Source organism: Oenanthe melanoleuca, chromosome 6, assembly GCF_029582105.1.
Source record: "Oenanthe melanoleuca isolate GR-GAL-2019-014 chromosome 6, OMel1.0, whole genome shotgun sequence".
In the NCBI taxonomy this organism is placed as follows: domain Eukaryota; kingdom Metazoa; phylum Chordata; class Aves; order Passeriformes; family Muscicapidae; genus Oenanthe; species Oenanthe melanoleuca.
The window spans coordinates 6016370-6034385 of NC_079340.1; the positions used below are offsets into that span (position 1 = coordinate 6016370).

General features: G+C 36.3%; 1 protein-coding gene across 6 annotated transcripts in view; it reads left to right on the forward strand.

Annotated features, from left to right (window-relative positions):
* RTKN2 (rhotekin 2) overlaps positions 1-18016 on the forward strand; it is a 65948-nt gene that overhangs the window by 17723 nt on the left and 30209 nt on the right. For all 6 annotated transcript variants that reach the window (XM_056494745.1, XM_056494744.1, XM_056494746.1 and 3 more), the window contains 7 exons: positions 2804-3000; positions 4792-4850; positions 8506-8559; positions 9459-9576; positions 10673-10873; positions 15482-15576; positions 17028-17134. In XM_056494745.1, the coding sequence (XP_056350720.1) occupies positions 2804-3000; positions 4792-4850; positions 8506-8559; positions 9459-9576; positions 10673-10873; positions 15482-15576; positions 17028-17134 (831 nt within the window). The remainder of the gene's footprint in view (positions 1-2803; positions 3001-4791; positions 4851-8505; positions 8560-9458; positions 9577-10672; positions 10874-15481; positions 15577-17027; positions 17135-18016) is intronic.

Genomic DNA, 18016 nt, shown 5'->3' on the forward strand with positions numbered 1-18016 from the left:
ACTGTGGCTGTCAACTGCAGCAAACACTCATTTCTATCTCTAGCTGCAAAATGCCCAAGTTGGTGTCTTGACTACATAGCCCCCTATTTTAGAAGAGTACCCACTGCCTAGCTACTTACTTACTTTAAATAGATATATTATATTATATATATATATATATATATATATATATATATATATATATATATATATATATATATATATATATATATATATAATATATATACTTACAGGGTTTAGATGTAAACCTCTATGGCAGTAAATCGGAAGTGTTCCTTGGAAAAAGATTCTGAAAACCTGCCATGAAGTTACCAATTCAATCAAGTAAAATTTCTACCTGCCATACATTCAGCAGTATCTGTATAATTTTTCTCAGCTGTTATTGTTATTTTTGTTTTGTGACTGCGTTACCTGTGTAATACTAGAAATACTTGAAATTTCTGATGCTAAGTATACTTAAGTGGGGAATATAAAGACACTTTTTGGAAGGGTTGCTTAGGTAGTTCCTGAGTGTGGGGTTGAAAATCCCAGCAGCTCTTAATTATCTCATCTGGATTTGCTGCCACTGGTGGGGAAAGGATGGACTCTCCAAGGGAAATGGTGCATTAGTAGACAGCATATGGCAAAACAGTGCTGTGTCATTCCTCTGAGTCCAGATGGTGTGCCTATATTTTTAGAGTGAATTGAAGTGGAAAGAAAGTTAACCTGTCTCTTTTTGTAGGCACGAAGAACTTCATACATTCCCAAATGAGGCTGCTAAGTCCTTCCTTCAAATGAGATTTATGTGGTGTGGTTATTTAAGCTATGACTCAACAGCCATTTAGTTCTAGTCCAGAATATTTTTTGTGAGCCCGGTTGAGATATAGTGTGGACTGAATGGTTTGTGTAGTTTTTGAAAGCCCCAGTATAGATACATGCAGATGCCCCAAACAGGAGTGTCTTATTTCCTCACTGTAGTTCTGTAACAGGTGATAGATGTGGAGAGGAGCTGGGGAATTGCAGTCCTGCTGTCTTAGGAATTATTAGGGGGAAGTAGGATGTTATTCTTTCGAACTTTGTGGCAGCTGATTTATTAGTTTTGGCTCAGAGAAAAAGTAATTATTTCTTAGGGACAGATGTGGGCCTTGCTTACGTTTTCATAGCCGTGTAAAATCTGACTCAGAAGAAAAGAAGATGGATGGAAGCTTCCCCTTTCCTTTCCTTTCCTTTCCTTTCCTTTCCTTTCCTTTCCTTTCCTTTCCTTTCCTTTCCTTTCCTTTCCTTTCCTTTCCTTTCCTTTCCTTTCCTTTCCTTTCCTTTCCTTTCCTTTCCTTTCCTTTCCTTTCCTTTCCTTTCCTTTCCTTTCCTTTCCTTTCCTTTCCTTTCCTTTCCTTTCCTTTCCTTTCCTTTCCTTTCCTTTCCTTTCCTTTCCTTTCCTTTCCTTTCCTTTCCTTTCCTTTTCCTAAGAAAAAGTGTGAATAACAATGCATTTGCTGAGAATGCAGAGGTGTTGTTGCCCTGCTTTATCCCCTTCTCACTGTGATTGAAACTTTGAAAAGCAGACCTGTGAGGGTTAAAAATAGGATAGTCCGTAGTGCCATACAGGGTCCCAGGCTTTCATATACCAGCTGTAGAGAATACCAGCAGAACTTCTATGGAAAATATCTCTGATGTGAGCTTTGGGAGCTGTTTCCCACCAACCAACCAACCATTAACTTGTTAATTCCAGAGGTAGTGGGGCACTCTTGCTTAGTAATGAGAAAGCGTCACTGTTCACTGACCTGCCATGACAACATTCTGTTACTCACTCTATTCTTCACGTGAGAAACACTTGGTTTGGCCAGGGATGGCCGCATAACAAGGTAATGTGTATCAACCATCAATGGCATCTAGTGGGCCTTTGGGAGACAGCAGTTTGTGATCCATCACCTTCATTATTATCTGGCCTGGTGTGGATTGACCTCCTTGAAGTCCCAAGTGAGGAATAATGCACATTTATAAGTGTTTTCTGTGAAAGTAGGCAGGAAAAAGTTGACTTCCCGGCAGTTTTTATAAAACCTTAAAAAACCCCTACTCCTTCAAAATAGAGCAATGGTGAATTCTAGTGACTTGCCAGTCATGTTTAGTCTACTTCATAGTTTGAATGAAAAGTGTGCCTGACAATGATGCCCGTATAGTCTTGAAGCCACTACAGCTGTTTCACTTTTCAGTTCATGGCTTGATGCAGTTAAGTATTGGGATAAGTCTCCTTTTTTTTTTTTTTGGTTTTGTTTTGTTTTGGTTTTTTTTTGGTTTGGTTTTTTTTTTTGTTTTTCCTTCTGCTGTTACCTGAATTTCTTATCAACCAACAGTGAAAAAATCAGGTTTTCTTCACTTTTTTAAAGACAGGCAAACAGATGCCGAGATTAAATTTCTGATTTAAAATATTTCAGCCACTTTCTTCAGTTTAAAGTTTATTTTAGTAGGGTGATCATCACTGTGAAAAGTGGGTTGTTAATTTATAAGCTTTGTTCAGTTAGCCCTCTCTAGGACCATATCTTATTATTCTATGAATGACACACGAAGGTACATAAATTTTTAGTGGCTTTCAGATGGAACAGTGAGTTAATTTTGGTTTGGAATTTGCATGTATAATGGATACAGTAAATCTGTTTTGTCCCATGTTTTACTCATTTTTTCCTGAAGAGCTACCATTCTGCATTCAATAACCATTGCAATGGCTGTGCATAATTAAAACCTAGAATTCTCTATCCCATCTGCAGAGGATGTAAAAAATTGAGACAGTTAGTTTTAATTTAATCTTTTGGTATTTTTGCATGTCTAGAAATGTGACACCCAAGAAAAGATCAACTTTGAGGTCCGCATGCGAGAAGGCATCTGCAAACTGCTCGCAGTGAGCACACAGAAGGAGCAGCTTCTGCACGCAGTGAAGAACCTGATGGTTTGCAATGCTCGCATCCGGGCCTACAAGGCAGAGCTGCAGGGCCAAAAGGAGCCCAGCCCGGGCAGGACTGAAGAGCAGTGAGTAACAGCTCAAATTCAGAGGGACCAGGATGAAGCAGGCATTTACTTACATGAATTTTTAGCAGTGTGTCTAGGAATGTGGATTTAAATCTTTCCTTAGGTCTTAAACATAAATTAATGCTGCCTTAAAGCATTACTTTATAAAATAATTCCATTTATCTTCTTTTTGCTTTAGAAAATTAAATGCAAGTAATGTTTTCCTGGGTAGATTTTATTTTTGACATTAAACTCTAATTTAGTATCAAGTAACATAATGGACATATTTTCTTGATTACCCTTATCATACAAAAAAAGTACATAGCCAAGTCTGATGGAACAAAACAAAGCTATCCAAGTCAGAACACAGCTATTTGTATTTTTCATTCTTTCTCTTGTTATCAAGGGTCCTTTAATATTGGCCCCATCGTGGTTAATTACTACCCTCTGCTGGTCGCTTATGTTAACTACAGCAAAGTGATAAATGCAACACTCAATGGGAAGAAAAGTAGTCGAAAACATTCTCACATTAACTCTGGAAGGAGCTAAAGTCTATGTGTTTTATTTGAATAATGTTACAAATTTTTGGTCTAAATGGAATTTATTTGGGGTGCAGTGTTGAGAATCGTGGTGCAGAGACGCAATTTCTCTCAGGTTAGTAATTTAATGAAATATTATGTTGCAGTTTAGCATAGAAACTCTTTGAGTACATGCTTGGCTCCAGTTAATTGTATCTATAGGAGCAGTTCCACTCCTTTTTTTGTTTCAGACAAGTTGCCTTATAGGAGAAATGTGTTGTAGGAAAAAGCAACATTTTCCACTATTCTGAAGCTGATTTTGAAAACTATCATAAAATATATGTGATATTCTGTACTTATTGCATTTATGTTGCTTTTCCCAAAACAATAAGGAATTTTGTAGTGATTCATCTTTTATTTATGTTTATAATGGTGGAATAATATCAAGTGTGTATATGTGCTGATTTACTCAACTCCTTTTCTTTGATATCAGTGAGCACAGAATGGTGATGGGACGTGTCCAGAACAGGGCAGGGATATTTGGACAAGTATCTGAACAATTGTATTGTATACTTGATTTGTGACTGCCATGCATTGCTTGGATTTCTGTATTCAGGGATCTTGAGATGTTTGTGGAGGCTTTTAGAAGAGATGCATGCTACAGAGTTATTTCTCTGTCATTTAAATTGTGTATTTGGTAGTTGATAGTCTATTTGGAGTTCTTTTGATATTTGCTTCAGACTGGAATTTGTTTGAGGCTGAATCGTGGCAGAGAGAGAAAATTCTAGGGTTTTCTAGGGTCTGTCATCTGTGAGTTCTGAAGATATTCTAACTGCCTCTGAAAGTCATGATACTGGTAGCAACTAGAAATTTTCATTTCATTTATAGGGGAGGAGACAATTATTTAAATAATAATAGAACCAATAAATTAAGTTGCATCTTCATTGCCGTGTACAGAAGGGAAAAATTGATAATGGATTTGATCCTGTTGCAGCTGGAAAAGACAAGGAAGATGAAGCTACTTGTTTTTTAATACTCAGGTTACATATGCTTTGGAGTAAAGTCTTCTAAGGAATTTTAAAGAATGGTGGTGTACCTTCCTTCCAGATTATGCTTAAGAAATTAATGACTCATATCTTAAACCAGAGATACCAAAATTAACTTTAAAGAAAAGCTCATTTGAAATGAGCTGTAATATGAAAACCCTGACACTTCTTGGTGTTTAAAGGGTTGAGTTTTATCTATCTAAATGCACAGATCTCAAATAAATTTTTTCTTTTCTTCTTCTTTGGAGGTCTTCAGAAAATGGGACAAAAGACCGGACGGCATGCAGAGCAAAGGTTGCTATATCAGGTAAGAGGCCAGGTAGTCATTTAATTATAGAAGCTAGTTAGCTGGACAGTGTCTTGTAATACAAACTATACAAAGAATTGTATTTTTAATGTGTTTATGTGGTTCAGAAGCATCAATCCTCTAATGCTGCAAAGGGACTTGTGCTTAAGTTACATATGGGCTTTTGAAGATCCTACCTTGTATTTCCATTTTGCTCACAGAGCATTCCACAGAGGGAAATACTTCTTTTCTGTTTGCCACTGAATGCATTTCAAATCTAAATAAGTGTGAGTGTGCTGAAAACTTTTTTCTCCCCACAACGGCAGACTTTGAAGCGATAGTACAGGGCATGTCTAACAAATTGAGAGCAGAATTATAACTAGTATGCAAATGTTATTTAGACAATGCACATTACATTACTGCAGCAAAGGTATATGGTATGGCTTCAATGCAGGCTAGTAACAAGGACATTTAACAACCATTTCCAGTGGGCTGTTTTCTAGCCTGTTCTCAAACTTCAGCACTGTGAATTTATTGTTTTGTTTGCCTGTGACAATAGTGGATGTTACTACATTCAGCAGTCCTGTGGCTGTTCTGCCAGCTTTGCTAACAGATCTGTTCGTGCTCCCTGACCTGCTTTATTAAGAATATAATAGTGCAGAGCAGCTCACTACTGAAACAGTTTCAGTTAATGCTGCATATTTTGATATATCTTTAAGCAAGGTAACTTCAAGTGAAGAGTGATGAGCACATGGTTTAATAATGCTTTTTGCCAGCACAGCTGCTTGCAGAATGTGTATTTGTCTTTCCTCCTTATGGTGGTTGAATGAAAGCATCTGTTTGCCTGTCTGTGCTGCGGTTGCACCTTTCTTCAAATTTGGAGAGCTATCTGTAGTGAAGACTTTAGGGTCATATAATGTACTTCTTCTATCTTTAGAAAATCAGAATTTTTTTAAGAACTCTGTTTTTAGTATGAAAAACTTGTTCAGGAAATGAAAGATTTAGCTCGTTTCTTTTGATGAAATAAGCTGTGGAAGGGTGAAATACACCACTTTGTATTTGGTGCCGTCTGTTAATGATTATGCCCTGTTACTAACACAGTGGCTCTCAAAACTGGAGGTTATGTCCTCAGAAGTGTGACACAGATTGCGGTGAAGAGGAGGGAGAACCAATGCCTCACTGTGCAGTTCAGCCTGGGAGTGCTGGGTGCTGCCATGCCTTGCCCCTCTTCAGATACTCATGTCAGGAAGCCTGGCCAGGTCCACCTGACAGCAGAAAAGCCTAAACGTTGTTCTTGGCCTCTTGCTGATTTATTCTTTCTACAGGTCACCTGTTATTACCTCCTGATTTTCTACCCTCAGTAATCCATCCACTTACAAATTTATTGTCATGTCATATAGTTAGTACATGCTAGATGACAATTACCAAAAAAACAGGACAATTGAGATCAATTGCAAAAATTAAGGAAGAGCTACACAGGACTACTGAGGAATATGCTCCTACAGAAAGCAGCTAATGTCAGATACTGTGTGGGAAGTGCAATCCTTAATCCACAGTTTTTTACACTTCTATAATTTTTACTTATTCCCTGTATTTTTGAATAAATTATGTAATTTATGTTATTGTACCAATCGATTTTTTTGGTCAGAAGACAATACCTCAAATGTTGATTAAAAAGCATAATCATAATTCAAAGTAATTTTATAAAGGAATAATTTGGTTTAAATTTGATTAATTGTAGTATTTGAATGTATCCAGTTTGCATCCACACAGATTTACAGCTAATGGTAACTGAAATTAAGGTGTGCGAAAATTGATCTTTGGTTTTGATAAATGACAGCTCTTTCAATCCAAGAATTAATTGAAAGCTGATTTTCAAGTAACATGTTAAACTTGTTCCAGGATTGATTGTCTATACCCTGATGATTTTCTGACCAAGGTGTAAATTTTTCAGCTAGCAAGATATTCAAAGTGACATACAGAATTAATCTTTAATCTAGTACTCTTAATTGCTAACAAGGTCTATTGAGCGCATTAAAATTGTCATTCAGAGTTTGCTATGATTAAAGATAGGAAAAAGCTTTTATTTATAAATGTTTTCACATATGTTTTCACATATGAATGTAGATTTTAGACCTTTGTATTTTAGGAAAGAAATGTTCTGTGGTTTGTCTGTGACAAAGATGAATATATATATATATAGATCTATATCTATATCTATATATATATAGATCTATATCTATATCTTTATATATATATATATATATATATAAAATTTGAGAGAGACTTCAGTAATGATTTTAATGAAACTATTTCTCCTTATTTAAAAGCCCCTATTTTTAGAAATGCTTGCTATGCAAATGCATCTTTAGAAGTGAAAGGCAGTTTCAGAACATGGTGATGTATTGATTTTTTAGGAAGTTAGAAGTCTAAAGCTGTATGCTGGCAGTTCACTTGAAAGTTCATTTGTTTTCATGGACACATAAAAACAGATGAATTTGAAAGTTTTAATATTGAAATAGCTTTTATGATGTCTCATAATAAAAATTAACTGAAATTTGAATTTTTCATTTAACTTTTGAGACAGAGTGACTATATGTGATAAAAATCAACAAGTTTTGTGGGTAAACCCCTGTACGAATACATGACAATCTGATGCCAAAAGACCAGTGGCATTTTGCATCTTAGCATAACGAATGTGGATTTTTCCATCAGCCTCACATGAAGACAACACTGGAGTCAGCAATGCTTCTTTATAACAATATTGAAGATTTTTGTCACAAGACAACTGAGCTCATACTGTTCGCTACTGCCATCATGTGTCACTTAATATATTGCATATACTTTTAAACAGCATCCTTGTACTTCAGCACTGGGTTTGGATTTATAAAACCCTCACAGCATTTGTTTTTTAACAGGGGACTAATAAAAAACATTGTCTTAACCTAAGTCCTTGAAGCTGGAGAGAAAGGTCACTTAGTACTTTGTTGAGTTTAGTAGATAAACTGGAAAATTTAGTGAAGAAAACACCTTCCTAATATTAAAATGACAGACATGATTTAAAATAATGGTTTTGTAATTGCCTCTCTACCATGATTCTGAAGTAGATGGATATTTTTGAGTTAAAAGAAAAAATATTTCTAAATTCTTTATGCTGACTAAGAATTTTCAACAGGAATGTGATTACAAGTGTTATTTTCTCTGTGGTTAGCAAAACAAGACTGTAGTATTTGCAGTATAAGTATCCCAGTCTTTTCATTAAAAAAGAGGAATGTTTTCCTCTTGCAGTGGCATGAGTGGTTTTCAGCACTAGGCAAGCAGGATTCTGGTTTACATCTATGCATAATAATGGACTCAGAGAATACCTCTCAAAACTATGTTACACAGCTTCTCTGAAATGTTATTTCAGGTACTTTCAAACAAGATTTAAAATATTCTTTATTCTAGCATAATTCTAGCATAAACAGAAATGACGCTTCAAATTGAACTAATTATTGCATTTTCTTTTGATCTGGATAACAAACTTGGAATAGTTATGCTGTTCTTTGGGTGGAAGGCCCTGTTACCACCAGAACATCAGAAAAACGAACAACACACTTTTTGTAATTTGTTCTGATCACAGATCTACAATATTGGCTATAACTTAATTTCCCTTCCTTCTTTTTTCCCTCTTTAGATATTCGAATACCATTAATGTGGAAAGGCTCTGACCACTTCAGCAAAAAAGAAAGTAAGATGTAATTAATTACTCTGATAAGCAATTGCTTATGCCTGTAAATTTAAGCTGAATGAGGAAGTTCATACTCATTTCAACCCCTTTTTTGACCTTTCTTTAAGTCCATATTTTACTCTTAGTTGTATTAATGCTAGTAATTTGAAGTTGCTGGTTGTAGCAAGCTGAGTTAGTTCAAAGTCCTGTTGTTCTGTATTTAAACCCTACTCTCTAAAGAGTCCATCCGAGGAAGAATTCCAGAGGAAGCAACAGAAAAATGTTGCATTACATGGTTAACTGAGAAACTTCTGATTAAACACATTGTTCTATGTCTTGTCTACACTTGAGAGAGTGTATTGGAGGCTGTTTCCAATGAGAAATTTAAATGTAAGTTGACTGTTGGTGTTGAGAGTATTATTGGATAGCCTTCAAGTGCATGCATTTTGCTGTGTCATGGAGATTAATCCTAAATCTGTTCCAGCTGTCACCTGGCATTGATTTCTCTTTGATTTTCAATAGGGTCAGAGATGCAAACCATGGCAAAATAGTCTAATCCTATGTAGCACATTCATAAAATGATGCAGACTTTGGATCAAATGTCAATTTTGGTAAACAAAATTACATTTTTACTAATGTTTTTGAAGTTGCTAGCAGACACTATACCTGATTACTCAACTTTTTTTTTTCTTCTCCTAATAGAGGTAGGAATTTTTTTCCTTTTGTGTATGTTCTACCTATACAGCAGCTTTGATAGGTCAATTATCATAAAATCCTATGATGAAAATTTCTGGTGGGAAGAATTTGAAGGCAGTTCCTTAGAGGTCTGAATTACCATTTTGTATAGTTTTGTTTACTGGCAGTGTTCAGCATTGTGATGTGCAATGTGGCTAATAAAAGCTTTCTCTTACTTTCTCCAGAATCACAGCGCTATGCAGTGTTTTGTTTGTTCAGAATCGGAGCTGAGGTTTTTGATACAGAGGTGACTATTGTGGATGAAGCAATAACAGATATCTGTTTTGAAAATGTAATCATATTGTGAGTATAATTTACTTCTGTTGAATGAAGTACAAATATTGCTGTTTTCTTTTGCAGATGGATGTGATTATGAATAAGATTGGCTGAGGTTTTGCTGTGGGCAAAGGAATCAGTAGAGGCTCTATTCATTTTAGAGGGTGGAGGATCCCCATCTCTGGATGTTTTTTGTGTACAAAAAGACTGGATTTCGTGTACAAAAAGGCTAGGTTTGTGTACAAAATTATGCTGGTCAGATGTGCCAGTTGATCTGCACTTCTTTTCATTTTTGCCCTGCTGAAGCATTTTTCTTTATATAAAGAGATAAACAAACTTGCCTCTCAAGGACAGCATTAAATTAATGCTAAAACCTGAAAGCATAATGACAATATAGGTGTAAATGTTGCACCTAGTGTTTCATTATCCTGTCCAGCAGGTTACAGTTTCTTTCCTCATGTAACACCTCATGTCTGTTATGGCTACCTGAGCATGTGCTTGACTCCACTCCCTGCCTTTATCTTTTTTGCCAATAATTTAGGGTCTGTCTCCTGAGGAAGACTGACTGGAAAACTAGAGCTACCAAAAGCTTTAAATCAAGATCCTGAAAACTGAGTTTAAATCAAACCAGAGGATGCAGCAGTAGGTAGTTAAGTTGTAAATGACAGATTTTATTAGATGGCATTTTTTTTCAGTAATTTGAAGGAGATGGGGTGTGGCTAAGATATCTTTAAACCAGTTCAATCTGATTTAGGACCATAGGCAGGGATAGGTTTTCAATCATGTGACTTTTCTAACAGTAACAGTAGAGGGCAGATTTAAGTGTGTTTAAATGTCTTGCCTGTGTATTTCCATAACGTCTTTTTTTTCCGTTTTTAACCTAAATGTTTCCTGTTTGTAATTGCTTATGCTGCAATTATCCATCTCATGACCTGAATGCTGAGTTACTGCTGTGTACTCTAGTCCTTAATTCCATATTAATGTATATCTGTCCGTGAATTTTATGGCATTACTTCCCTTGATTAGAAATGTATTTTTAATGTATAAAGTAGCAGCAGCATTCCTTGGCTCCATACACAGTTTGTTAACAAATGCTCTGAAATTTTCTCCTCCCCCACTTCAGTGATGAAGCAAGCCCAGATTTCCAGGTGAAGGTTGAATTGTATAGCTGCTGTACAGAGGAGTCTTTATATATAACAAACACTCCTAAGAAGCTGGCAAAGAAACTTAAAACATCCCTCAGCAAAGCTACAGGGAAGAAACTCAAAGTTGCACTGGAGGAAGACAGCACTGAAACATTTTTGCCTGCTGACCCAGTCATCCAGTAAGCCACATATATTGATGTTCTGGTTTTATAGCTTTTAAAATAGAAATAGGCCAAATATAATTGTAAATTTTTGGCAAACTGCCAAGAAACTGTTTTTTGTTTTTTTTCTCTACTTGTCCAAGTGGAAAAAAGCTTACATTTTAAATAGGAAATGAGAAAGTAGGTGTGAATTCCAGCCATGTTGCTGAGCCTTGAGACCTGGTTATGATCGTGAAACACACAAGCAGCCTTTATCTTTGTGCTCCACAGCCAGCCAGCCGGTAAATCCACTGTTCTTTGCAAACTCCGTAATATTTTTAGTTTGATCTCCAGAAGTCAAGTTTATGCGGTTTCTGTCCATCTGCCTCTCCTCCTAACCCTTCCCCATTTAATTCCTCCCCAATACTACTTTTTTGCACCTAGCCAGTGTTGTTCGTACTTGACAGGTAGATATGTGTAAAAGTTACAAGTTGTGTGAAGGAATAGGAAATAGGTGTGTATGTAGGCAAGAGAAACCACTCCTCTTCCCTAATTCCACTTGCCAGATTTTCAGTAAAACTCTGCACTGCCAAAGGCACTTTATGGTTACAGGCTACTTAACAGGAGATTTCTGAATTGACTTTAGCACATAACATTTTAAAATAACTTACTGGTTTTCAGTGTTCATAGGCATAAGTGCTTTTCCAAACAACTAACCTGTTTCCTTTTAAAAATTAACTGCCTACTAATATTGTCCAGTTACTTTAATTTCATTGGGATTTAAGCAGGCCAAATACCTAATTTGCAAATATTAATAGCATTGGTTTATTTTATTTATTTATATTTTTTTAGAAAGCAGTTTTCTCAAGGAATTCCTTTTTTTTGGCAGCTGACAGTAAAGAATCAATATTTAATTCTTGGTAGTTGTTGAGTTAGTCTTAGTCTAGCTTCATATATCTATTTACTGGGATTTTAAAGGGCAACATTCAAGCATATTCTGTCTTTGTTGAACTGATATAACTGTAAACTGATTTTACTGTTTAACCCGAAGATAGACATTCAATAAATCTTATCCACAGAGCAAAATGAATTTGATCACTAACTTTCCAATGGATTCCACCGAATGACAATGTATTTTTCAGTCTGCAACATGTCAGGTGGCTGTGCTTTCCACCAGCTTCACCTGGGCCATGAGATACTATCATTAGACACAGTTTGAATCAGACATAACCACTGGCTTCTTTGCTTCAATTTAGATTGCCTGTCTTTCAAGGAGGAAGCGCCAGTAGACAATTTAAACAACTGCCCCCTCTCCTGGGTTTTGCTTTTGGTTTCTCAATTGAATTTTCCTTCCCTCCATCTTGGAAGTTTGTTGTTTCCACTGTAGATAATCATCTCACAGTGATTACTACGTTCTTAACACAATTAAATGAACAATGAAGTGTTAAATGATGGCGTTACTGGGTGAGTAAAATAGTTGTTTGGAAAGAAATGGATTATTTTAGGTAGAAAATAAGTTGTCAGGTTTTTTATATGTTCCCCCTAGGATTTATATTAGTTAGACCTTAGTATGTAGCCCTTATAAGAGGGAAGAGACTGCAAGATTACAAGGGATCTTTAAAGTATTCCCAGAGAGTTTTACCAGCCCAATAGGGGAAATTAAACTGCAACAAAAAAGTGAACTTTCTATAGATTTTTTTCTATAGATTTCTATAGATTTTCTGTAGATTTCATTTGTACAATCCTTTTTCTTTTCAGTGCACACAAGTGAAATTCTCCATTTTCCAAAACCTCTGTGATCCCTCTGTTTCAAAGTTCTTGGCTTAGAAATCTCTCTGGTTAGTGAGGAAACTGCCAGACTTGGAACTTCTTGAAAAAGCTTAGTGACAAAGGGCTTGATTGGTTTCTTAAGCTGGTTATTTAAAATATACTGATATTGTCTCTTAATTACCCCTCATTTAGTTTGTATAGTCTTTTGCCTGCTTAGTTTTTCAAATTTAGCTTAAATACTATTTATTTCCTTTTTACATTTTTCATGGAAGAAAAAATTTTCATTGCAGTTTTTCTGTTAAATACCAGTGTAACTGGGTTGCTCTTTAAGTAAGTCAGTGGAGAGTCTCCCTCAAGTACCTGTTTATTCATTTGCAGAACTGGCCTACACATGTGCTGGTTGTTGTTTGATGTACTGTCCTCCTCTGGGCTGATGGTGAAGCAGCTTCAGTGTCCTATATTTGATTTGGCAAATCCCCACTGATATTTTGCTGGAAATCCACAGTCTAATCTGGTGGCCTCACTTTTATGGCTGGGCACTTATTAGCATCTGGAGGTTATATTTGGTTTTACCATCTATTATTTAAGATCTGATTGAAAGGTCAGCATTTTTTATTTTTTTTTTTTCCCTCACAAGTCTTTCACTCACTCCTTTACTCACATTGAATGAAAGAACTAATATTGAGATTTCTAACATTGGGTTTAATATTCAGGAACAGATTCTGGAACTGAAGATGTCTTAATTAGTATACATTGATAGAGTGTTATAGTTACACCTGGGTCTGTGTGGAAACTTCAGTGCCTGTGTCTCTTGATCAGTAAACAGATCTAACAATGAGTCTTTGCCACAGGCATGTTGTGGAGATGAGCTGTTGGTTTGGTGTTTTTTTTTAATGAAGTTGTTATATGGAAAAATACTGCAGATATGCAAAGTACTGAATGAGATGCAGCAGGCAGATTATTCTTTGTTATAAAAAGAAACTGCCATTTGAGGCAGTTAGCTAATTCTCTGAAATGCAAACGAAAAACACAGTCAACAATCCTGATTAGACAGTTAAATCTTAAAAATATCTGTAGATAAATTTTTTCTAAATTATATTGCAGCTGCCTTAAAGGAATGACTTGTATTTTAGAATGAAAATATTACTGTGAAGCATATTTTAAAAGTGAAATAGCTTTTTTTGTTTTGGCAAGGATGTTGTGGTAATTAGTCACACTTTAGAAAAAAAAAGTAAGTTTAGAATCAGCACAGCAGTTTTATCTGTGAGAAGAAACTGAACTTTTTGGTACAGTTTAAACAGAATAGTAATGCATTGCTCAACTGCATGGTCAAACATAATCAGTGGAGAATCTTTTGTTAGGGAACAGTTTAGCAGGAAATATACACAAATGCTGATGAGTTTTTGTTCAGATTGCCCTCTTGAAATGCTTCATAGCTGTGGTTTTTCACCCAGGATGCCTATATTATATTTTTGTCTTTGTTCCCTGGAGACATATGCAACAGACTTCCCTCTAACAAACTTCCTACTTTTCCTCCTTTCATTAGGGTTAGAGGGAGGTAGACAGTCTACTTGTTTATCTGCAGAGCCAAAGGTCTGAAAACTCTATGTTCCCACTGTGCTAGTAAGAAAAACGAAATTTTAAAAACACTTTAGATGGAAAACTATTCTTGGTGATCTTAGTTCAATACTGTCTTTTCAGCTTTTACACCATTAAGCTTTCTTATGTTCTACTGAATATATTTTAAGGATCTTATGCTAGATTCTACTGGGGAGAGTAGTCAGGGATTTGGAGGGGTTTGTTCTCTTGTGAACTTTGTTCTAACTGCCATTAGCCAGGTGGAATTCTTACTGCATTGCTGGACTGTAAATATGTTACTTGGTCTGATGAGTATTTTAGAGAAAATCTAACTAATTGTACTAAATTTTTATCAGTTTATTCCAAGAACTGCATTCCACAATTGCACTGTGCTGAATTGCAAGTGATACTTTTTTTCCCCTAGACAAAATACAAAACTAAGATAAAAGATTCTGAAACCTCTAAGTCCAGTAAGTGAAAAAATATCCTTTCTGCTACAAAACTGACCGTAGGATTTCTGTACAGATTTCTGCCTGTGAATAATCAATCTGAGATTATATTATATATATATGTATATATATATATATATATAAACAACTGGTTTATAAAATGTAGTCTGCATAGGCGAAGCAGAAAGCAGAGCACCATGGAGAAGCAGTATAATGCCTTTTAATTTTTAACCTGTATTTTCAGATAAAGTTTGTCATCAGTTGTTCTATTAACTTTAGGAATTTCTTAACCTCTTACCAAATCTAATTGCATTTGGCCTAGGAATAAAAGCTGTAAAACTATTGACTTGGTGTCTGACTAGAGGAGAGAGGTGCTTTGAGCATTCAGAGGGTGGAGGGTTTGGATAGCACAGCCTTTATGCCTGTGTTTAGCTGCTGCTGGCTCTTCAGGAAGCACAAGCCCAGCTTGTAGGCAGTGACCACGTGAGAAGTCTCCTGGCCAGCAGGTCCCAGAGAGGAGGCAACAGAAAGTTTTGCAATGAATGATGGAATGGAAGTTGTGGGGTGGGAGGTACTGTAGGTACACATATGGAGGCAGGAGATAAGAACCTAGGAAGGAGAGGAATAGACTATGGAATAGTGTTTGTTTACAAGGAGAGCCAGAGATACAGAAGTTGTGTTGGAAGAGGTTGGAGGTGGCCATCTGTGGTCACTGGCAGGTACTGCTGTGCACCTTGGTGTTTCCTTGTACCCAAATGTAGTCTCTCAGGTGTGTCTAGACTCCCTTTAATTACTGCATGAGCAGCATGAAGCAGAAGTGTCCTAAATGTTCCTTTTCTTTCACATTTAGTGGAGCAAAGTACAGTTTGCTAGCATATACCACTTTGGGGCTGGAAAGTGCTGAGGACAATTTCAGGACCCACAACCTTACCATTGCAGGAAATGGTAAGTACATATGGTATCAATTTAAGGAAATAAAAAACCAATGACATTTTGCATTAAACTCTTGTAAACTAAAGAGTTTAAAGAGATTATTTTTCTTGATACTCAATACAGAACAACTTTAATAAAACATTTAACAGCTCTAAACCAGGCATCTGTACACAGCTGAATAAACTATAACTTGAGTAAAATTTCAAGTCCAGATGAAAATTTAATTATTTTGGGAGTTTCTTCTGTCATTTGCATCTCCGTCTTATGTGAGTTGTAGTTATATACAAATTAGTTCCCCTTCCTTGCAACCAAGGAAGGATATCAGAATGAAGAACTGCTTGTTCCTCTATAGTCAGAAGGAAAGAAGAAAAATTCCTTCAGTTTGGCGAGATTGTTTGAGGCCCACACTAAGGTGTGTGTGCTTGTAGTCTGTGCTGGCTGCTGTCCTTCAGCTCTGGGGCAGCACAAGTTGGGAGCAGTCAGCCTGGATGCTGACACTGTGGGACAGATTATGCTGCAACTGATGGTGGTATTTCCACTTTTTGGTACTTCATCCATTATTTTCTGCAAGGATAGCTCCTCCCATAAGCTATCCTCTGACTGTTAACTTAAAGCATGGGACTTTCACTGTTGCTTCTGGGAACGTAAATCATTTACATGGGTAAACTTGACCTCAAAGGGAATTTCCTTCTTCACATTTCAGTAATTTTGAATAAGTACAGATCTGAAGATTTATGGGGCGTTTACTTCTTGAAGTGTTGGATGAATAATTCTGAGTACCTTCGATATTTGTAAGCCTTTCCTTATTAGTACTTAATATTCTTTCTTCTTGAAGTTCCTTTTTCTGACATTTTCATAATTTAGTCTGGTGAGAAAGGACATACCTGGGTATTTTGGTTCATTACAATCACTTCTGAACCTTGACCAAAGACAGAGTCACATTAATGGAACATTGCATTGCCTACTTGTAATTACAGAAGAGAGAGCCTATTGCATAGCAGAGCAGAGCAATTCCAATTCATTAGAAACTCCTTAGAATCCTAAATGCTCTTCCAGTGCTGAAGGCAAAAGTAGATACAAATTCCAAGCCTTACTAAAACAATCTGAAGCAAAGTACTCATGTATAAATGTAGCTGTGTGCCACAATGGGATGGGCTCAGGGATCAAACTAGTTGAGAGGGCTGGTGTACTTACCTTTCAAAGAGTTCCTAGCTCTGAAATGCGTTACATTTTATGTAAGAGTAACTCATTTTTGCAGAACGATATTGCCATTTTTACCTCAAATAATTTTGGGATTTAGTATTTTTTTCAATTAAAAAAATCAGTTTTAATCTACTCCTACAGGATTTTCTTAAAAGACAAGAATATACTTATTTACACTATATAGAAAGTTAAACTGTATGTTTAGGGCAATTGTTCGGTACTGAATGTCTGTCTGTCTTTTGCCTTTTTCTTTCCCCCAGAGGAATCCTCTTTTTGGGTACCTCTATATGGAAACATGTGTTGCCGTTTAGTTGTCCAGCCCTCCTGCATGGCCAGGGATATGATGGCAGGGTTTCTTAATCAGCAGGTAAGAAGACCTTATTTGTGTTTGCATCCTGTGCTGTTAATAGCTGTCACTAAGAGTCAATTGTTAAAACATTTGCTTTTACCTGAAGTAGTGTATTGAGAATTCTTGGTTTTTACCTGTTCTACCTAGGGCGAAGGGGAAACTCTCCACGGTTGCATTCACAAAAGGTGCCTTCAGTGGCTGAGCACGGAGAAATCAATCTTTCCTTGGCATGAATGATGTAGGCTGTTAGTAAAGATCAAGTACAACTCTTGTTTCAGAGTTGGTTTGCAGTGGTACTTGACGGCATCAGTCCTAATAGTCCTGTGGCTCTCATCCTTGTACATAGCCCTTGTTGTGCTGACATGAGTTCCTATCACAGCATGGCGAATCAGGTGAACCGAGCCATATTTAAACTCATCCCTTCAGAAATTATTCATGTAAATTCACTTTACTTCTCTGTTTTGGTTTGTTGCACAACTAGGCATATGAGAAGGTGACAGTGGAGGGCTAGAGGGTCTGGATCATTTGTCAGGAGTACTGAATTACAGGCTTTAAACTGGTTGTGAAACTGTTATGGTTTTATGAAAGCTGTTCAGAAAATTCATTTGAGAAAGTGGAAATTCTAGACAAATGTCTTTACTTGACATTTGTTGAATGTACTGTGTATTTCCAAAGTGAAATACTCTTTTTATTTTTATTATTGTGCCATTGCTGTAGCTAATAAAGGTGCTTTCTTATTTTACGTTAGACACCAAACCAAATCTAGATTTCATTCTGTGTGAACAAGCAGATTCTCTACTGTTAGTGTCACGTGGCAAGTCTGCAAAAATTGTAAAACACAGAAGACATTTAAAGTACTGCTAACTGATTTCAGAAATCAGTGGTTGAAATGTTCTGTAA